Source organism: Zootoca vivipara, chromosome 13, assembly GCF_963506605.1.
Source record: "Zootoca vivipara chromosome 13, rZooViv1.1, whole genome shotgun sequence".
NCBI classification, from domain to species: domain Eukaryota; kingdom Metazoa; phylum Chordata; class Lepidosauria; order Squamata; family Lacertidae; genus Zootoca; species Zootoca vivipara.
In genome coordinates, this window is record NC_083288.1 from 1,540,012 (window position 1) to 1,562,555 (window position 22,544).

The window sequence follows — 22,544 nt, forward strand, 5'->3', positions numbered from 1 at the left end:
TTTCTGCACATCAGTGGCCAGGGAGTTGCTTTCTGGCCTTGCTTGTGGGCTTCATGGAGGCATCTGAAATACGTGGAGGACTCTCACATGGAAGACAGAGCAAGCTTGTTTTCTGCTGCTCCAGGAGGTAGGACTTGAACCAACAGATTCAAATTAGAAGAGAGGAGATTCCGACTGAACATTAGGAAGAACGTTCTGATGGTAGGAGCCATTTTGACAGTGGAACCGATTCTCTTGGAAGTTGGTAGACTCTCCTTCCTTGGAGGTTTTTAAACAAAGGTTGGATGTCCTCCTGTAAGATTCTTTAGCTGTGCTTTCTGCATTGCCTGGAGTTAGACTAGATGACCCTTGCTGTCCCTTCCAATTTTGAAGTGTTATGACATAATCCGGTTGCTTTGATCCAGCAGGACTCTTCTTCAACCCCTCAGGACTTTATACACTGAAGGACACTACAGCCATGATATGCAGCAGCGGATAGAGATCTTTCCATTTATCTTCAGGACCTAGTTGGCTTACCAGCATTTGGAGAGGCAAATTTCTTGCTTTTCATCAGCCCCATCCTTTCCTCTGGTTGTGACCCAGTGTTTCTCCTGTCACATAACAAAGCTAAAAAGATACACATTTCAAGTGCACACACAGCACACAACTCCAAATGCTCCTTTCTGGGCTCATTAGGAAACACACGTCAAAGTGGCAGCATCTTCAGAGAAAAATAACCTTGTTACGTCAAGCCAAAAGTAACTCTGATTGCCATAGTTACTGGGGATGCTGGCAGAGAAGTTGATTATTATTTTTGTTCTCAGTGACTCTGTTCCAAATGAATTCACGATTTCCTGATCTGAAAAAATGTGTGTGCTGGAAAATGAAACTAGGATCGTGAATAAGAATGTAAGAAGAGCCCTGTAACTGGATCAGGCCAAAGGGGCCCATCTAGTCCAGCATCCTGTTCTTACAGAGGCCAGCCAGATACTTCTTCTGGGAAGCCTGCAAGTGGGACACAAGTGCAGCAGCAGCAGCAGCCCCCCCCCCACTGGTGGTTCCTTGCAACTGGTATACAGAGAGGCATGCTGGCTCTGAGAGTGGAGGGAGAATGTCATGTGGGGGTTGAGTATGGCAAAGCAAATAGCATCCCAAGGGAAGGAGTGGACCTTACTGGGATCCCCAGGGCCTGGTTTCCTCCAGGTGGCCTAAGAACTGAAATGGCCCGACTGTCCTTTGAGCTTTTGCAGGCAAAAGAAAAAAGAAAAAGAGAGCACTTCAGCCAGGGGCTTTTTTTTTTTGAGAGGTGTGTAGCAAGGCTCCAAAAGCATGCTCTAAGTGTCTGGGTGGTGAGAGGCCATCATTTGTTTTGTCACCCTCCTTAAGAACTATGGGGGCAGCTTCCTGGTGGCAAGAGGCAGCCTTTGACCATTTTATGTGAGAGCACACTCTTGTACGGTTGCCAAAGCTGCATTGCCACTGCTCAATAGAATGTATGTATGTATGTATTGCATTTCTATCCCACCTATTCCTCCAAGGAGTTCCAAGCTGGCATACATGGTCCCCCCCCCTTCATCCCAACAACCCTGTAAGGTAGATTCAGGTAGATAGCCGTGTTGGTCTGACACAGTCGAAATAAATTTAAAAAATTGTCCAGTAGCACTTTAGAGACCAACTAAGTTTGTTCTGGGTAAAAGCATTCGTGCGCATGCACACTTCTTCAGCTACACTGAAACAGAAGTCACCAGACCCTTATATATAGTGGGAGGGTGGGGTGGGGTTTTTCTCAGAAGGGTAGGAGGAGATGGGTGATTGACTCAATGGGTATGGTAAATCTGTTAACGAGTGCAATTAGTTCTACAGGAAAAAGCAAGGGATAGTATGCAGATGACCAAAAATAGCTTTAGCATATGTAATGAGGCAAGAATCCAATATCTCTATTCAGAATAGGTCTCCCCATAGTTTTCAGTTTAGTAATAAGTTGTAATTCAGCAACTTCTCTTTCAAGTCTATTTCTGAAATTCTTTTGTAATAAGACAGCTGCTTTGAGGTCCTGTATTGAATGTCCTGGGAGATTGAAGTGTTCTCCTACTGGCTTCTCTGACATGATACCTGACATCAGATTTACGTCCATTTATCCTTTGGCGTAGGGTTTGGCCTGCTTGTCCAATATAGAGAGCTGATGGGCACTGCTAGCATTTGATGGCATACAGAGTGTTAGAAGATGAGCAATTAAACAGGCCTGATGTTTGATGTTGTTGGGTCCAGTGATGGTTTTGTCTAAGTGTACCGGTATGTGGCAGCAAAGTTGGGTGGCTGTCTGTAGGCAATGAAAGGTCTTCCTTTCACATACAGTTTCCAAGTTAAAACAGTTCAATGCATCATCGGAGATTTACAACCTCTCCTAGACAACAACAGTTCTCTTTTTCAAGCTCTGGGAGGAAGACCTTTCATTGCCTACAGACAGCCACCCAATTTTTAAACAACTCCTCACCCACAATAATACAGCAACCAGACTTAACATGGACACTGGTAGCAGAGCCTGCAATAAACCCAGATGCCAACTTTGAGATCCTGTATTGAATGTCCTGGGAGATTGAAGTGTTCTCCTACTGGCTTCTCTGGCTTCTCAAAGCTGCTGTCTTATATGCTCATATGCTAAAGCTAATACTATATGCGTACTATTCCTTGCTTTTTCCTGTAGGACCATACCAATTGAGTCAATCACCCTCCTCCTCCTCCTACGCTTCTGAGAAAAACCCCACCCCACCCTCCCACTATATATAAGGGTCTGGTGACTTCTGTTTCAGTGTATGCACATAAAAGCTTATACCCAGAACAAACTTAGTTGGTCTCTAAGCTGCTACTGGACAATTTGTTAATTTGTTAATTTATTTTGCCTGTAACGTGGGTTAGGCTGAGATGAAGTGACTGACCCAAGGTCACCCAATGAGCTTCATGACCAAGTGGGAATTTGAACCCTAGTCTCTCTGGATTCTGGTCTGCACTATACCACATTGGCATTAATTTTTTGTTAGCAGTAGAACAGTGTGGCTTCTTTGAAGGCAGTGAGGAGCCATTTTGGTTCGGATCCAAACCTCTCACAAGGTCTGGGGCCAAGAGGGGCTGAGTGGGCAAGGAAGGGGCTGTGTGAAGTGCAGGATGTAGGCAGAGCAGCCTTTCCCAAACTTCGGTCTTCCTGATGTTGTTGGACTGTTACTTCCATCATCCCGGATCATTGGCATCGGTTCCAGAGGCTGATGAGAATGGAGTCCAACAACCTCTGGAGGGCCAAAGGCTGGTGTCAAGGATACTCAGCACTATGCGAGAGAGAGAGAGAGAGAGAGAGAGAGAGAGAGAGAGAGAGAGAGAGAGAGAGAGAGAGAGAGAGAGAAGCTCACTCGCTGGATCATCACCTTGTCGTGGTGAGTGGGCTTTCTTGTACTCCCAGCAGGGTCACCCAAGGCAGTGAGGTCAAAGGGGAGGAGCTAGACAAAGAGTGATCCAAGAAGCCCTCAACGGCAGAACAGGCAGAAGATAACAAGTGGCATATTACAGCGGCTGTTGAAGGCAGATAAAGGCTGCAGCAGGTAAGAATCTACCAGTCGTCATGATCCTCACACTATTGGAACAGAGCCGTACTGTGAATGCTGTGTAGATCAGTGATCTACACACAAAGGAAATTCTGATCTACAAACAAAACAAATTCACACAAAAACCCATCCCAAACCCAAACTCCAAAAAGTCCCATGGAATGGTAATGGGGGCAGGACCATCAAATCTGGAAGCCCCTAGTCGAAGCAACACATGGGCAGTGGACATAGATTCTGACTCAGGGAATGAGGCAGTTGAGCAGCTCAGCAGCTGTATCCATGACTGAGCAGTCCTACAAATTCTTCTGGAAACATCTACCTGAACAAGAATGTTGAATAAATGGAGTAGGCTTTGCTATCAAAAACAATCTTCTGAAGCTCTTGCCAGAAGTCCCTACCAGCATTAATGAGAGACTTTCAACCCTTTGAATAAAACTCACCAAAAACCAATAGGCTACCATGCACCGACACTGGATGCCGATGGAGATATTAAAGGAAATTTTTACTCTCAGCTGGATACCACCCTATCAGAGACGCCTAAGGAGGATAAAATTATCCTCTTGGTGATTTTAATGCAAGAGTTGAGCGAGATTTTCATCTCTGGCCTGGCACTACTGTATTAGAAAAGAAGGAATTGGCAACAGCAACCAGAATGGAATCTTACTTTTGATTATATGTGCAACCTTGTTATTACCAACACACTCCTTCGACATTTTTTTTAAACAAAACACAAAAATCTTGGGGCACCCTCAGTCAAACCACTGGCACCTCTTAGATAATGTAATCATCCAAGCTGAAGATCGCTCCTTACCAGAGCTATGACGAGTGCCAACAACTGCTGGACAGATCACTGATTAATACATTCCATGTTGGCCATCAAGAATTTACCTCAACACAGGCTTCAGGGAAGGAAACCAAGGCATAAAATGAACACTCAAGCCCTTCAAGATCCTATTAAGCAGGATTGCTTCCAAACAACTCTTAAGGATCATCTGTTTTTGGAGTTCGCTGATAACATCGAGGAACACGACGAAGCTAAACACATCCATTACTGCAGCCTGTGAACAAACACCAAGAAACACCAGGACCGGTTTGATGAGAATGACAATGAGATTGAACGTATTATTGACAAGAAAAGGAAGGCCTTTCAGATCTGGCAAAGAGATAGAAACTGTGCCACTAAGAAAAAAAACTATGCCAACGCTAAGGCTGAGGTTCAAAGAATATCCAGAGAACTAAAGAACACCTGGTGGGTTTTTTTTAAAAAAGGTCAAGAGATCCAGCACTTAGCCGACATGATTCACAGAGTTTCTTTAAAGCCACAAAGATCATCTGTAAGCCAATAAATCATTGCATATGCCTCTTACACTCAACATAAATTTTACACATCACTTGGGAAGGCAGGTGAACTAATGCCAGTGTTAGGGTGCCAGCAAGTAGGCACACTGAAGAGCAGCAGACAGGGTCGGATAAGCCAAGGTCAACAGTCTGGTCAGAGCCAGTTGAAGTCAGACAGTTACGTGGGAGTCAAGAGTAGCCAAAGTCAGTTCAAGGCAGAAGTCCAAAAGCCGGGGTCAGGAAAGCCAGATCAAGATTACAGGAACCATGGACAAGATGAGCGAGGCAACTAGGCACTTCAGTACGACGTTGCAGACGCTGAGGAGCGGCCAGCCGACCTCTCTCTTAAGTAGCAGGTTCCCTCCCCCGCTTTTTATGAGCTGCAGCTGTTTCTAATTGCAGCCGGCAGCTCTGCGTTCCTTTGCAGAGAAGGGAGGAGGGGAAGGGACCATTTGATAACCTGCCTGACTGGGGCCTGGTTCTGGATCGACTTGTTGCTGCAGTTCTGATCTTCCCTCCTCCCTGTCAGATTGCTCTTCTTCTGAGTGCTGCCACCAGTCTTCTCCAGGTGTGAATTTCTCAGATTCCTCTGTGGTGGCTTGCCTCTGTGGGGGCTTGTCGGGGGGGGGGGTAGCCACCACTCCTCCTCGTCTGTCTCAACCCTGACAGCCAGTGTACTGAAAGAAGCAAATATCACGTGTGTTAAAGCAGTGATTCTTCAACATCTACTTCGTTATACTGGTCATGTTGTTCAGATGCCTAATTATCATCTTCCAAAGCAACTACTCTATTCAGAACTTAAAAATGGAAAGCATAATGGTGGTTGTCAACAAAAAAGGTTTAAAAGGTTTAAAGACTATCTCAAGGCAAATCTAAAAAAATGTAGTTTAAACATAGACAACTGGGAAACACTGGCCTGCGAGTGCTCCAGTTGGAGAACAGCCTTTACCAAAGGTGTCATGGGCTTTGAAGATGCTCAAACTCAGGATGAAAGGGAGAAACGTTCTAAGAGGAAGGCACACTTGCCAAACCCTCACTGTGATCAACTCCTGCCCAGAAACCTGTGTCCCTACTGTGAAAGGACATTTGGATCCAGAATTAGTCTCCACAGTCACTTACGGCCTCCCTGTTAAGACCATATCAATGGAAGACAATCTTAATCGGCTATGAGGGATTGCCAAAGAAGAAAAAAAAAGTGTGTGTGTGTGTGTGTGTGTGTGAGAGAGAGAGAGAGAGAGAGAGAGAGAGAGAGAGAGAGAGAGAGAGAGAGAGACCAGAACAGGCATAAAAGCAGGAACCTGAGTGTGGAGGAAGGGGAACATGAAGGTTCAAGAGTAGCTATCTTCCAGGAGATATTGGGTTAGTTAGCTGAGCAAACTCAGCCAGAGACCCAGGAGGTCCGCCTGGTGTTTTTCGTTAGCAAGTAAAGGCTTATCTTTCCTCCCAGACCTTTGATAGGCTAAGTTGCATATGTTTTCTTGTTTTTTTATAGAATTGTACAGTTTGAAAGGGACCCCCTACAGCGCTTTTTGTGTGTTGTACAAAATGTTAATGTTTTATATGATTTCCCTCCCCCTACCTCACTATGGTGTAACATGTTTATGTCTGTGTTTTTAAGTGCAAGTTGTTGGGAAACTAATAAATTGAAGAAACAATAATGATATTGACCTTGGCTGGGGTGTCTTCCTTTGCAATGCTTTAAAGCCGGCCTGTGCCCTCTAGATGCTCTAACTGGCTCCTGGGATGGCACCATGTACTGTTTAGCAGCTCAGCTCCTTTGCCAGGCCTGCCAGCCTTTGTTCAGCTCCTCTCTCCTGCCTTTCATTCCCCTGTCCATTCAGTGGGGCTTACCTGAGCAATCCGAGAAACAAGTCCAGGACCCACCAGGTGCCTTGTCCCAGGCTCCTCTGTGCCTCACACTGCTGGCGAAGAGGCAGGGGGAGCCCAACATCTGGGCCTCAGTTGTCAAATATATATGCGAATGATAGCCATCTCTACCACTCTTTCAAATCAGAACCAGTGAAAGCGGTGAAGGTCCTGTGTGAGTGCCTGGAGGCGGTTGGAGGATGGATGGCAGCTAACAGATTGAGATTGAATCCTGACAAGACAGAAGTAGTGTTTGTGGGGGACAGGAGGCGGGCAGGTGTGGAGGACTCCCTGGTCCTGAATGGGGTAACTGTGCCCCCAAAGGATCAGGTGCGCAGCCTGGGAGTCATTTTGGACTCACACCTGTCCATGGAGGCGCAGGTCAATTCTGTGTCCAGGGCAGCTGTCTATCAGCTCCATCTCGTACGCGGGCTGAGACCCTACCTGCCTGCGGACTGCCTCGCCAGAGTGGTGCATGCTCTGGTTATCTCCCGCTTGGATTACTGCAATGCGCTCTATGTGGGGCTACCTTTGAAGGTGACCCGGAAACTACAAGTAATCCAGAATGCGGCAGCTAGACTGGTGACTGGGAGCGGCCGTCCGAGACCACATAACACCGGTCTTGAAAGACCTACATTGGCTCCCAGTACATTTCCGAGCACAATTCAAAGTGTTGGTGCTGACCTTTAAAGTCCTAAATGGCCTCGGTCCAGTATACCTGAAGGAGTGTCTCCACCCCCATCGTTCTGCCCAGACACTGAGGTCCAGTGCTGAGGGCCTTCTGGCGGTTCCTTCACTGCGAGAAGCAAAGCTACAGGGAACCAGGCAGAGGGCCTTCTCGGTAGTGGCACCCGCCCTGTGGAACGCCCTCCCATCAGAGGTCAGAGAGATAAACAACTACCTGACATTTAGAAAATACCTAAAGGCAGCCCTGTTTAGGGAAGTTTTTAATCTGTGATATTTGATGTATTTTAATGTTTGTTGGAAGCCGCCCAGAGTGGCAGGGAAGCCCAGCCAGATGGGCGGGGTATAAATAATAAATTATTATTATTATTATTATTATTATTATTATTATTATTATTATTATTATTATTATTATCACTCCTTGGAAAGGAAACTCCTTTGTCAGATGCATCAATTCAGAGAGGGAGAGGTTTGCAGTGAGGTGATTTTACCAAAGGAGGACAGAAAGAGAAAAAACACTGAATGTTGGAGAGGCGTCTTTCTGTGCAGGGGACAGATGACGCACACACACACACACACACACACACACACCCAGCCCAGCAAAGAGGCCCCAGAGAAGCCTGCTGAGTGAAACAAATGAGGTGTGTGGGCAGATGGGCCTACTGTCACTTTGGTACCCTAATTAATGGCACGCTATTTATCTGGGCCGGAAGCTTAGGAAGCTGCCTGATTCTGTCAGGCCATTGACCCATTCAGCTCAGTGTTTTCCACTCTGACTGGCAGCAGCGTTCCAGGTCTCTCTCAGCCCTATCTGGAGATTCCAGGGAAAGGTTCAGAAAGGGGCAACAGGAATCATCAAGGGGATGCAGCATCTCCACTGTGTAGAAAAGTTGCAGCGTTTGGGAGTTTTTAGTTTAGAGAAGAGCTGAGTAAGAAGAGACAGTGGATACAGAATTTTTTTCTCCTTCTCTCATAACATTAGAACTCAGGGACATCCAATGAAGCAGATTATTTGAAGATTCAGGGCAGCTCTGAAAAAGTCCTCACTCCCACAGGAGGCAGGGGCAGCCACCAACTTGGATGGCTTTGAAAGCGCGTTAGATACATTCATGGAGGAAGAGGAGGAGGCTATCAATGGCTAGTAGCCATGGTGGCCATGCTGGGCCTCCACTGTTTGAAGCAGTAATGATAGGAAGCACAGGAGGGGAGGGTGCCCTTGTGTTTGGGTCCTGCTTGCGGGCTTCCCATTAGGGCACCTGGTTGGCCACTATGAGATCAGGATGCTGGCCTACATGGGCCATTGGACTGATCCAGCAGCCAGGCTCTTCTGATGTTCTGTGCCACTGAGTCCTTCCTGTAAGGCATCCATTGAGTTTCAGGAGAGTTATGATATTATATAGGACTACACAAGTCCCTTCAGAGAAACTTCAGACCTGCTGCCTACATTTGTAGTGGGAAGTTGAGGCCAATGTGTGGGAATGACTTCATTTATATTTCTTTCCCCTCTTATCCCAAGGCCCCAGGGTGGGCATCTCTATTTAGCTGCACATAATTTTATCCTCACAAGGATCCTGTGAATGAGGTTGAACGCACTGCCAAAAGATGTCATAATGGCTGCAAGCTTAGAGGAAGTTGAAAGGGCGGAGGGGAGTGTTAGACCAATTCATGGTGGGAAAGTCTAATAACAGTGATGGCTAAGTGGAACCTCAAGCTACCTGTGAACACCAGTTGATGGATAGTTTGAAACAGTCCGCTGTGTGAAACAGCAGACTAAGGTGTGCGTTATGATGCAAACCTGCAGTTGAGATTCCTGCGTTGCAGGGGGTTGGTCTAGATGACCGTCAGGGTCCCTTCCAACTCTACAATTCTGTGATTCTATGAATCCATAAGCCAGGCTTTCTGAGGTGAACTGTACATCTGAAAACTAAATGGACAGTGGGACTGAGCCAAGCTTCTCATATTCCACTGCTGGTCTCGTCATTCTGTGGGAAAAACAAAGACTGAGAGTTTGTTGAGAGCCAGCTAATAATTCAAAAAATCTTGTGAACTTGGATTTCCTTGCTGGGACATAGTTTGTCCAGGAGCCTTGCAAGAGCCACCAAGCCCCGCTACCTGCCCCATCTCAAATGCTTTTGCCCGGTTGTCCTCCCTCAGTGCAGGCATCTGTTTCTCCTACGGCAGGGGTCTGCAACCTGCGGCTCTGGAGCGGATACGAGGGGAGGAGGCGTCCGAGCCATGCACCGCCTGAGCCATGCGGCGGCGCCCGCCACTCCCGCCAGATACTCGCATGGTGCCCACCGCCGCCGGAGCACACAGTTGCGGCGGCGCGCTGTGCGCCTGCACCCTGCACGGCACCCGCCGGAGTCCACAACTCCGCTGTGCGCGTGCGCTGTGCAAAAAGGACGCAAGGTGACGTTAGCAGCCCGGGGAGCGTGGTCGGCCCCCTCCCTGCATCAGCCCCTCCCCGCCGCATTTCTGCAGCCAATAGGCTCACGGGGGCGGGGGCAGAGTTATTTGTTTTTTTAAACGGGCGCGCTTCTTCCCGCCCAGCAGCAGAAAAGACTTGCGGGCTCAGAGCGCGTGTTTGCTGCTGCTGCTGCTGCTGCTGCCTGCAGCCTGCCTGTGGCCTCCTGCCGGCCTGGTCAGTAGATTGAGGTAGATGTATTAATCAATGGGTTGATTCAATATGAGGAAATTTTATAAATTCACTTGATGGGAGCAACACACATGAAACCATGCAGGTGTCCTAATAAGGGAGTCAGAGTTTTGCCCATTCCCAGTAATCAAGGCAGCCCAAACTCATAAGGCAGTGGTTGCTGGTGCCCATTCCCAGTCATAGCTGCCAAGTTTTCCCTTTTCTCATGAGGAAGCCTATTCAGCATAAGGGAATTTCCCTTTAAAAAAGGGAGAACTTGGCAGCTATGTCCCCAGTAATCAAGGCAGCCCAAACTCAAAGTTATTTTTATAATGACGAGGATGACATTGGGCCCTCATTATTAATTATTATTTACATCAGGCACTGATTATGATTTATGGTACACTGGGGCCCTGATTAATTTTCTATGGCATTTTGGGGCATTGATTATTGGGCATAGCAAATTTTGCTATGGGGCCCTCTGATTTCTAATTACGTCCCTGTTTTGCGGCTCCCAGTTTATTTTTTTTCTTCGGAAACGGGTCCAAGTGGCTCTTTCTGTCTTAAAGGTTGCAGACCCCTGTCCTACGGCATCTTTTACCAGCCTGGTGCCCGCCCACCAGTTGATTTTGGATTCCAGTTCCCAGCAAGTAAGCATCCCCAGCAGCCAGCATGGCCAACGACCAGGGATTATGGAAGCTGGAGGGCACCAGGTTGGAGAAGACTGACCTGTGGTGCTGTGCAGGCATTACTGGGAGTCAGTAGCTGGTTCCCAGGAGGCTGCAACCTGGCCTGCCTATGGCTTGCCTGTAGAGGGTGGGGTCTCAGCCCTTTGGCCTCCACCTCCTTTTCAAAGTGGTTATGCGGCAAACCTTTAACTTGGGGGCACATGTAGGATGATCAGGGGGCTGAGACTAGGACTGGAGGATGTCAGTTGGTGGCAGGTCCCAGGTCTGGCCAGCTCTTCTTCCCCCTTGAACTTAGGGGGAAGTTTGCCTGGAGAGGAGAAGACTGAGAGGTCTTGATCTTCAAATATCTAAAGGGTTGTGAGATGGAGCAAGCTTGTTTTCTGCTCCTCCAGAGGGCAGGAAGCAATCCAAGGGATTCAAATGACAAGAAAGAAGATTCCAGCTGAACTTCAGGAATAACTTACTGTGGGTAAGAGCCATTTGACAGTGGAACAGACTGAGAAGGTGGTGGAAACAGGTGGGGTGGCCACCTGTCCTGGATGCTTTAGCTGTGGTTCCTGCAATGCAGGAGTTTGGACTAGATTACCCTCAGGGTCCCTCCCAACTCTACAGTTCTATGGTTCTGTGAACTAAGGATGCCTCTAGGCAAGAATCAGGACAAGGCAACACAGCATCCAACTCTTTCAGAGGCTGTTTGGTCTCCCAAAGGTTTGCTGCTTCTTAGTACCGAAAGCAAACCAGAAACTTGTACCTTGTGCCTACCTGCTGGATTCAGGAGGGGCCGGGAAGGCAGTGTCTTGCTTGACAGAAATCATTTGCTCTCTCTCCCGCTCCAGGACTGCCCTTTCATTGTGTGCATGACGTACGCCTTCCACACCCCTGACAAGCTGTGCTTCATTCTGGACCTGATGAACGGTAAGGAAGATCAAGTGGGAGATCTTGGGGTGGGAATATGCACAGACTGCTGGGCCAAGTTCTGAGCTTTGCAAATGGAGGCACGTTCTTGGAGGACAGTCATGGGCTTTCACCTCCTCGCTCTGCTTGCCAATGTTGGAAACAGGGCCAGATCCAGCAGGGCCATTACAGTGTTCCTGACTCTGCTTTCTTTGGTTAATTTTGGGAGTACATATGAGGGGGGGGCGGTCTTCAGCACAGTTTGGGGGTGGTCCTCCAGAGCATCTCAAGGATGGGCAGGTGGCTCCCTTTGGGTTCTCCACCAACACTGAATCATTGCTTGAAATTTTTAGATTTTTCTCCTCAATCATGCATTCTCTTAAGTGGCTTTTGCTAGGATGAAGTTCTCTTTCTTGGGAGGCTGGTGTGGTCCCTTCCCTCTGTTGTGTTCCATTTAAAAAAAAATTGTGAACCACTTTGATTACCTTTGGGCCTAAATAGTGTTCTCAGGCCTGAGCTTGCATAGTCCTGGTCACTGTTCCATTCCCACCACCCCTGCTGCGTGGCTAAGGCCCAGGAGAGCTGCCTGGTAGGCTATGGGTCAAGATGCTCTGGGGAGCTATCCAGAGGTTGCTGTGTTGCTTCAGGACTGGCAAGGCCCTAGCAGAGCAGCTTTTTAGCTAGTTTTACTGTTCCTTTCCTCCCGGTCCCAGATCCAGGGCATGTGAGGAGTCCTTCTTCCTCATAAGTAGGGTTTGGTCCCCCTCAGAAGTAGGGGGCCTCACGCTGTCACACAGGCAGGCATCCTCCTGTGCTGCTGGGGAATTTCTGAAGCAAGAGTCAGGCCATTGGCCTGACCAGGGGTGCATTGGTTCCCCCTAAACCTGTAGTTTCCTATGATGGGGTTTCTTCCTGGCTGGTGGCCTCCAGAGAAATGCTGATGTCTGTTGACTTCCCCCTTAAGTGCTTGAGCTAGAAATAGGGTGGTCTTCTTACTTGTCCAACACTGGGCTTGTGCTGCCAGGATGGTGGTGGAACCCAGCAGTAGCTCACTGGACTCACTCCCAGCATCGGACTGCAGTGTTTTTAGGGAAGGTCCTGGAGTCCCTGACAGGTTCGGCCACTGATTAGGAAGGCAGCTGGATCTTGAGTGCTTCAAGAAGCCCCACCTTGTCATCCCAGATGTGCTTTGACTGCTTACAGTTATTGGGCAGCCATTTCCTTTTCCCAGCGCTCCATTGTGGGAAACCAATTGGCACTTGCAACTCTGCAATTAAGTGTAGAGGAATGTGTTCATTTGCTTGGGGGGGGATTTGGAGGCAAGCATAGGAGGAAACTCTGCTTTGGAAGAGTTCTGGGGGGTTCTGCGTCACTCTTTGCTCCACCATAGCCTTGCCCATCTTTGCTTAAACTGCAGAATCAATGAAGGCAGCAGAATTCAGCTTTTTCCTGGCACAGGATTTGGATATGTTAAAAGTATTTCCCCAACTCAACACTTGCAATGATTGACAAAGAAAACCTTTGAAGGAAAGGGGAGTGTTGAGTGGAGGCTAGGAATAGGAAGATCTGAATGTGGATTGGACATGGGGGGCAAGTAGAGGCCAGGAAAGGCTAGCAAATGTGGTTGCTCCTAAAATCTCTTCCTCTTTCTTCTTTGCCTCCTCTTCATCCTCTTCCTATTAATGGATTTCCCTATATTCACACCCTGTTCCCTCCCCCATGGTTTAATATTAAACAGGGTAACAATCTACAGTGGTACCTTGGTTTACGAACTTAATCTGTTCCAGAAGTCCGTTCTTAAACCAAAGTGTTCTTAAACCAAGGCGTGCTTTCCCATAGCAGCGGGAGACTCAATTTACAAATGGAACACACTCAACAGGAAGCAAAACATGTTCTGCTTCCAAGGCAAAGTTCACAGACCAAAACACCTACTTCCGGGTTTGCAGCGTTCTTTTTCCAAGTTGTTCACAAACTAAGCTGGTCTTAAACCAGATACCACTGTAGTTAAACAACTCTTCTTAAGACGTAGACGTCAAAAATTTAAAAAAAAATCACAGTTAAATTATGGATAAAAATAAGATAATTGCACTCTTAGAAGTAGCTTCAATGTCATTTAAAGATCCAGATAAGCGGGTGGGTCTTAGGTACCTACCTGAACACCAGCAGAAGGGAAGCTGGGTGGATCTTCCCACTGGGTGGATCTGGCCATGGGGAGACTGCCTAGCTCAATGCAGGCTCTCCAGGCTCATTGGCAAAGGCCTGTCCTGACGCTGCTCCCCTTCTTGTAACTGGAGGTGATGGAATTTGAGCCTGGCTTGTTTTTCCTGTGTAAACTGACCTCTGGGCCCTTTCCCTCCTCCTCTTCACTTCTAGGTGGAGATCTTCACTACCACCTCTCACAGCATGGAGTGTTTTCGGAGAAGGAGATGCGCTTTTACGCCACTGAGATCATCCTTGGGCTTGAGCACATGCACAATCGCTTTGTGGTTTATAGAGACTTGAAGGTAACTTTTACCTTGTTGTTGTTGTTTAGTCATGTCCGACTCTTCGTGACCCCATGGACCAGAGCACACCAAGCATCCCTGTCTTCCGCTGCCTCCCGCAAGTTGGTCAGACTAATGTTGGTGGCTTTGAGAACACTGTCCAGCCATCTCGTCCTCTGTCATCCCCTTCTCCTTGTGCCCTCAAACTTTCCCAACATCAGGGTCTTTTCCAGGGAGTCTTCTCTTCTTATGAGGTGGCCAAAGTTTTGGAGCCTCAGCTTCAGGATCTGTCTTTCCAATGAGCACTGAGGGCTGATTTCCTTAAGAATTGGATAAGTTTGATCTTCTTGCCGTCCATGGGACTCTCAAGAGTCTCCTCCAGGACCAGAATTCAAAAGCATCAATTCTTCAGCAACCAGCCTTCTTTATGGTCCAGCTCTCACTTCCATACATCACTACTGGGAAAACCATAACTTTAACTATATGGACCTTTGCTGGCAAGGAACTAGCAAGCCACTCCAGTATCCCTGCCAAGAAAACTCCATGGACAACTGAAAATGCCACCATGGTGCCACACAGATTTGAGGGATGAATAAATAGCAACTAGTGCCAGAGATGGATGTGGGGAACTGCAGGCTGGTTTTGTAAGGAGTGAGGGATTTTCATCACAGGTGCTTGCTGTAACTGGCCTGAGAGGCAAAGGAGGAATGGGGCAGAGGGAAAGTGGCTGAAAAAACTATAGGCCTGTTCATGCATCAGGGCAACCCAGAGTCCAACGTGACAGGTGGGTGGGTCTCGCCACCCATCCTGCTTTGTGAGTTGCAGGACAACTGTGAAGAGTAAAACTCAGGACACATAATAGGAAGTCCTTCTTTACACAGCGCATAGTTAAACTATGGCACTTGCTCCCCCAGGGAGGCAGTGATGACCACCAACTTGGATGGCTTTAAGATTGCATTGGACAAATTCATGGAGGAGAGAAGGCTATCAATGGCTATGCTCTGCCTCTACAGTCGGAGGCAGTGATGCTCCTGAATAGCAGTGGCTGGAAAAACGCCTTGATTTCCAGGATTATACACCACACAGAGAACATCACAAGCCGAAGCATGGCCTCTCACAGACTGGTGGAGGAGCCATTTCACCACTGTGCCACCCCCTCCACCCTCTTGGGATTTCTAGATTGCCCTGATGCTTGAGTAAAGCTTTCCATTTTCTGTGGTTTAGCTTAAGGTGGGCCAAAAAATTGCATGCTGCCAGGGGTTCAAAGAGCTCTTCACCCTCTGTCTGTGCCTGTGCTTAGCATAGCTTGTGAGCATTTTGACATTTCCCCCTCTGCTCCCAACATGTAAAAGGTAATGAAAATTGGGGGGGGGGTGCAGCTGTGCCAAAGATGCAGGCCAGTGTTAGTTTTCCAGCAAGTCCATTTTCTTTTTCTGGATTGAGCATGTGCACAGTTTAGTGAACTGACACTGTTGGTCGAACATTTCTTTGTTTCAGTTGCTAAGTAACAGGTGCTTATTGATGTGCTTCTAGCCAGCAAATATCCTCTTGGATGAACACGGCCACGTGAGGATTTCTGACCTGGGCCTGGCTTGCGATTTCTCCAAAAAGAAGCCTCATGCCAGTGTGTAAGTATTGTGCAAACACAGCTTCTGGCTGACACTTTGTGCTGCTGTTGCTTTCTTTGCCAACACCACCATGATTACTATCATGGAATTTATCACTTATTTATTTATTTCATAAAATTTATATTGCTGTCATTTATTAAATTTATAAGCCACTTTTTTGGCCAAGGCAACTCAAAATGACTTTCAACCAACCAAACAAGCAAACCAAAAAGCAGCATACATACATTAAAACCAAGGGGAAGAAAGACATTTAAAATATCCCCCCCACTCCCTCTAAAAGGCCACAGATAAGAGGAAAGGTTTTGCCTTGATATATTGTTCATATGCTGCTTGATTGTAAAACACACACACATACATGCACACAAACACACACGTCAAACCCTCAAAAAGAATAAAGCAAAAAAATTATCATACAAAGCAATTATTTAAAACATTGAAAAAATGATTAAAATCAGAGATTGGCTAAAACAGATTAGAATGCCCATCAACATTATGAGGCTGGGTAGGCACTGAAAAGAGTGCATTGAAGGCACCTGCCTGATGTCAACAGGCAGCGAGTTCCAAAGTGCCATGCTGCCACACTAAAAGATTGATTTCTTACCATTGTGGCACATGTATTATGTGGCACCTGTAACAGTGTCAGTTTTGCTCTTATTGGAATGCAGAAAGCTGTCTTCCACCTGCTCAGGCCATTGGGCCACTAACTCTGACTGGCAGCAGCTCTCCAGGGCCTCAGGTGTTGAGACTGCTTTAATGGTAAGTTCTCTGGAGGCATTTTGTAACAAGTGGCACTTACATAAATAAGGACTGCTACCTGACCTTTTTTCACCTGGAGGTGCTGGATTGTACCTAAGGCCCTCTGTATGCACAGCACATGTTCTGATGCTGAGTTATGGTTCCTGCTTTTCAGACAGAATATCACCAGCAACTCCATGTTGGACTATCAGTCTTAGGTCTGAAATCCTGGAAAGCTGCTGTCAGTCAGTGTAGACAATATGGCGCTAGATGGATCAGTGGTTTGATTTGGTACAAAACAGCTTCCCACCTTACTATTTAATTCAGAACTATGAGGACTAGAAACTAAGCTTATTTTTAGGGAAAGGGCACCTGCTTTGCATGTCCAGGAGGTTGTTTCTCAGATCAGTTTGATCTCAGCTCTCTTTGGGCAGCACATGCACAGCAAAGTATTTCTCCAAGGCCACCTACTTCAATAAGAAACTCATTCTTGGAGTTTAGCCAAGTTCTCAGCATTTTTCATAATTTGGGCACTAAATTGTTGCAGAACCTTCTCACCAAAAGCGTCTGCCCCTTTGCATCAAAAGAATGTTAGGTTCAGAGACAGTAGTTGTGGGAATTTCAAGAACATAACAAAAGGAGAGCCTCCTGGATCAGGCCAATGGCTCACCTAGTCCAGCATCCTGTTGCCACAGTGGCTAAGCAGATGCCTCTTTTGGAAAACCCTCCAGCCCAGACCTGAGCACAAGAGCCCCCTTCCTTTCTGTGGCTTCTTCCTACAACTGGTATTCAGATGCCATAGTTGGAGGCAGAGCCAAGCCATCCTGGCTAGAAGCCATTGATAGCCATGTCCTCCATGAACTTGTGCAGTCCTCTTTTAAAACCATCTAGGTTGGCAGCCATCACTGCCTCCCATTGGAGTAAGTTCCATAGTTGTGAATAAGTACTTTCTTTTATCTGTCCTGAATCTACCTATTTTCAGCTTCATTGGATGTCCATGAGTAACCCTGCTCCTTGCTTGCAGATTTTAGAAATGAACCATGGTAGGTGGCCCATCAAGCATCGCCCCCAGAGCATCCTAAACTGCAGCCAGGCATTCACTAGTTCTCTGACTCGTTCCTTTTGCCTCCCTTAATCACAGCGGCACCCATGGCTACATGGCTCCCGAGGTGCTCCAGAAAGGGACGGCCTATGACAGCAGCGCAGACTGGTTCTCCTTGGGCTGCATGCTCTTCAAGCTTCTCCGAGGGTGAGCCCAACCATCCTGGGGAACGCAAAACTGCGGGGGGGGGAATCCTCCTAAGCCTTTGTCGCCTTCTGTTGTGCACATGAGAAGTGTTTGGAGCTCCTTGGAGCAACAGGGCTTTGTGATGAGATGCAAAAAGAATGTGATTTCCAGAATTTGAGAACAATTCCCAAAGATATGTATGTAATCTGCTTTATTTAATCCACACCTCCAACATTTATCCAATCCTAATTTAGAAACTAAGTTCAATGTATATGTTAAATACCATTGATAGGGGTTTTTAAAACAGCTCTCATTTAGGTCTGCTGAAATTATATTAGAATGGAAGTTAAGCCAAATCAAGTTCCATTTTCCCCTGGTTATTCTTTGATCCAAATCTAACACCCATTTTCTCATATATGTATCCTGGTTCCAATCCAAGTTTAACCAGTGGTCATAGATTGCTAGAATTAATTACTTTATCCAAATGATCAGACTAATGAACAGACTAATATCTTTGATATGTTAGCTAGCATATACCCATTGGAACTTTAAATATTTCTGCTGGGTTATTCTGGAAAATGATAAAGAAATGGTGTTCAACTTTATAACTGCTGCTAAGAATATAATAGTCAAAAATTGTGGGAAAATAATATCTCCTGCTGAATGGACTGAGAAAATTTGGTCCATAGTAACTGTGATTAATTTAACATTTCAAAAGAATACATAAGAACCAGCCTAGCAGGTTTATGGAAAAATGGCTACTCACTGAAATTCACTGATAATGTCCAACCATACACTGCTTTCAACCTGATGTAACAGTATTTCTTTATGCTCTTTATATTTTGTTCCTTTTGTTTATTAGTAAAATTATTATTATTATAAATATATATATAGAGAGAGATGCACCACTTTAGAAAGGTACAGTTGCACCAAAATGACACCTGCCTCTCAAAACAGCCAAGTATTTAGGGAAATGACATGTGGCTTTGACAAAGGCTTCTATCAGGGTGCGGACCTAGTGTCACAATGACAGATTATTTGGCACTTTGAAGTGCCAGGGACAGGACTTTGAAGCACCACACAGGCAGCAAGGCACTGCTAAAATGAAGGAGGGGGTAGCCCTTCGTTTTAGCAGCTGCTCCAATGCAAACCCTTTCCTGATTCTAAAACAACAGAAACTGCTGAAACTTTGCTGCCTCAGCTAGACCGAGCATGGGTTTTCATGCTGCTAAAAAGCAGGAAAACCTTGATTTCAGCAGGGCCTTTCCATCCTGCTTAGCACTGGGTTTGGGTGTGTTCCCTGCAGAGAGTTCCCTGCAAGGAGTTCTCTTGCTTTACTGGAACTGAGCAGGATTGACCTCCTTTTGCATCAGCTGATGCACAGTGAGGTCAGTCCTATTTAGTGCTGGGTTCAAGAGCATGAGGAAAGTCTTTCACATGTGCATCTAGTAGGATTGCCCTGCAAGCCTACTTTGTGCAATGCTCCAGAAGCTGTGCAGGGGCTTTTGGCCAAGCCCCACCCTTACTTGCACCATACCTAATGTAGGGTATAGGGTAGGTGGGCCTGACTTGCTCCAAGTGACCTTGTGGACTAGCTGGAGAGGCCTGGCAGGCCAAGTGTAGCCCACTGGCTGGAGAAACACACACACAATTTATCTGTTCCATGCCACATCTTGGGTGTTCCTGAATGTCATAGCACAGAACTTCAGACAGCTGAGGAACATGCTTTATTCTTCTACAGTTTAGGATATAAAACTTTTCCCCTGGTATGAAAGTGTTTCTATGTCCTGATCCAAAGGAGCAGATCCCATCTCTGTGTGTGGATGCATTTAATGCAGCCTTTACCAAACTGGTGACCTCGATATGTTTTGGACTACAACTCCCATCAGCCCCAGCAGGATCATACAACTGTGGTGACAGGGGTTGATGGGAGATTTTAATCCCAAACACCCGGAGGGCATTGGCTAATTTTATTAATCCCATTCTCCCATGTGCTGCCCTAGTGCTCATGTCCCTGTTTCCTTCCGTTCCTTTCTCTCCCTGCTTCCCCACACACCAAATCAGTGCTTTATTTTTTCTTCTTTCTCTAGGCACAGCCCTTTCAGGCAGCACAAGACCAAAGACAAGCATGAGATTGACCGCATGACACTCACCGTGGTAAGGATTCTGAACGTTGTCGTTGTGTTTGTGGGAAGGGTCATAGTTCATCCCCACTGACCTCTCCAGTTAGACATGGGAGAGATTCATTTCTGAAATTCTGGAGAGCCTCTGCCAGCCAGCAGAGATATTCCTGATCTAGAGGGGACAATGGTCTAACTCCGAGTAAGGCAGCTTTCTATGTTTCTATGCTTTGTATCATGGTCCTGTTACTCTGCAGTTATACTCTTTGGCCAGACGTGGTTCGTTCATTTCAATCATTTACTATACTTCTTTTCAGGTGCAAGCCATCACTCAAAACAGTTTGCAATAATATTAAAATGAAAGATCAGTTGGAAAACAATGAATGAAGAGCAGCAATAGCCTCCTTTCTATAAAAAAAACCCAACTTTCTATAAAAAGCCTAATGAAGCAATACTAAAAGTTAGAGCATCCCAAACTCTTCCTTTGGCAGCAACAAGAGATGTTCTCTGGGGAGGCTGCCCCAAAGGTGGTCTTCCACCACAGAGAAGGCCCTCAAGGTTATTGATCCAACCTTCCACTGAATCTGCCTCTGCAAAGTGCTTGGCTGCTCTTAGTTCAGTTACCAGGAAGACATTTTTTTTGTTTTAAAGGAGGCTGAACTGTTTTATGGAAAACTAATTCTGTAGTTGTAGTGATGGCCGTAATTGTTTTTGGAATCAGTAGCCTTTGAATTTTGTCTCATTTTCTCTTGCTATGCCACTTTGGCTATGAAGCAGTATATGCAGTTGTTAAATAAATAACATCAGCCCAGCCAGCCTTGAGAGTAGTAGTTAGAGTGTCAGACAAGTGTTCTGGAGGCCTTAGGCCAGTCACCATCTCTCAGCCTCACCTACACCACAGCTTCCTCCTTTTTGCTGCCGTCTTTGCTTGCAGATGATTCTGTGGGGTCTTTTTGTGGGTAGGGGGCCCTGATACCTGTCTGGAGGATCCTAACCTTTGAGCAACTCCATTCAACTCTCACTGAGCTTACAGCCCTGTTTTCTTCTCAGAATGTGGAATTACCAGAATCCTTTTCCCCTGAACTCAAGTCTCTTTTGGAAGGTCTTCTCCAGCGAGACATGAGCAAGAGGCTTGGCTGCCAGGGTAGTGGGTAAGTTCTCACTGACAGAAGAAGTGCTGCATGCCTTAAGAACATCCATAGAGCCAGGCAGCAGATGGAGGAGGCTAAAGATGGCCCAGCCTCCTCTTCTCACAGTGGCCAGCCAGAAGCCCTGCTGGGAAGGCAGAAAGCAGGACCTTCCACAGTTGGAGGCAGCAGCCATACCAGTTGCTGTAAGCCAGGAGGGGAGAGTGCTCTTGGGTTTCCCACAGGCATCTGGTTGGCCACTGGGAGTGGAGGATGCTGGACTTGAGGGGCCACGAGCCTGATCCAGCCAGCTCTTATTATGTTACCATGAGTGCAACAGTAGCACTCTCCCCATTGTGATTTCTAGCAACTGGTGTTCAGGGTTGTGCTGTCTCTGGCAGGGGAGGTGGAACATGGTAGCCATCATGGCTGAAGTTAGTAGCCCTCAGAAGTTTTACTTCAGCCTTCAACAAAAGATCTAGGGCTGCCCTTGCTGAATAAATTAATCAGTGAAAAGACACCCTTCATATATTGGTTGCAGATTTTGTTTTAAAAAATAACTAATACAAGTAATACAGACGGCAAGCCCTGTCTCCAAAGAGGCATTCCTTCCCTTTCCCTCTCGCCTAGGACAGAATGCCCCCTGCAACACAAGAGAAGTGCAGAGTCTAAAAATGAACAGAAAAGCAAAAGAAGCATGCTGTTTGCTTCAGAACATATGCAAATAATATTGATCAATTTGTCAAATAGCAGTGCAGTCCTGAGAAAATATGTTGGTTTTCCATTTCTATGGATTGATACTCTGATGACATAGATACAGTGAGGGGGGGGGGAGTATTTGATCCCCTGCTAAATTTGCCTGTTTGCCCTCTGACGAAGAAATGATCAGTCCATAATTTTACTGGTAGGTTTATTGTAGCTGTGAGAGACAGAATAACCACAGGAAAAACCCCAGAAACCCAGAAGACAAAAGTCAGAGATTGATGTGCATTATAATGAGTGAAATAAGTATTTGATCCCTTTGCAAAAGATGACTTAGTACTTGGTGGCAAAACCCTTGTTGGCAATTACAGAGGTCAGACGTTTCTTGTAGGTGGCCACCAGGTTTGCACACATCTCAGGGGATATTTTGTCCCACTCCTCTTTGCAGATCCTCTCCAAGTCAGTAAGATTTCGAGGCTGATGTGTAGCTACATGAACCTTCAGCTCCCTCCACAGATTTTCAATGGGATTAAGGTCTGGAGACTGGCTAGGCCACTCCAGGACCTTAATGTGCTTCTTCTTGAGCCACTCCTTTGTTGCCTTGGCCGTGTGTCATTGTCATGGGTCATCGTCATGCTGGAATACCCAACCTCGACCCATTTTCAATGCCCTGGCTGAGGGAAAGAGGTACTCACCCAAGATTTGATGATACATGGTCCCATCCATCATCCCTTTGATGCGGTGAAGGTGTCCTGTCCCCTTAGCAGAAAAACACCCCCAAAGCATAATATGTCCCCCTCCATGTTTGACGGTGCGGATGGTGTTCTTGGGATCATAGGCAGC

The 22,544-nt window shown here is 46.7% G+C and overlaps 1 protein-coding gene across 3 annotated transcripts in view; it reads left to right on the plus strand.

Annotated features, from left to right (window-relative positions):
- Positions 1–22,544, plus strand: part of LOC118094381 (beta-adrenergic receptor kinase 2) — a 122,914-nt gene that overhangs the window by 76,599 nt on the left and 23,771 nt on the right. For all 3 annotated transcript variants that reach the window (XM_035134715.2, XM_035134716.2, XM_035134717.2), the window contains 6 exons: positions 11,621–11,699; positions 14,052–14,182; positions 15,695–15,789; positions 17,666–17,773; positions 19,843–19,909; positions 20,923–21,023. In XM_035134715.2, the coding sequence (XP_034990606.1) occupies positions 11,621–11,699; positions 14,052–14,182; positions 15,695–15,789; positions 17,666–17,773; positions 19,843–19,909; positions 20,923–21,023 (581 nt within the window). The remainder of the gene's footprint in view (positions 1–11,620; positions 11,700–14,051; positions 14,183–15,694; positions 15,790–17,665; positions 17,774–19,842; positions 19,910–20,922; positions 21,024–22,544) is intronic.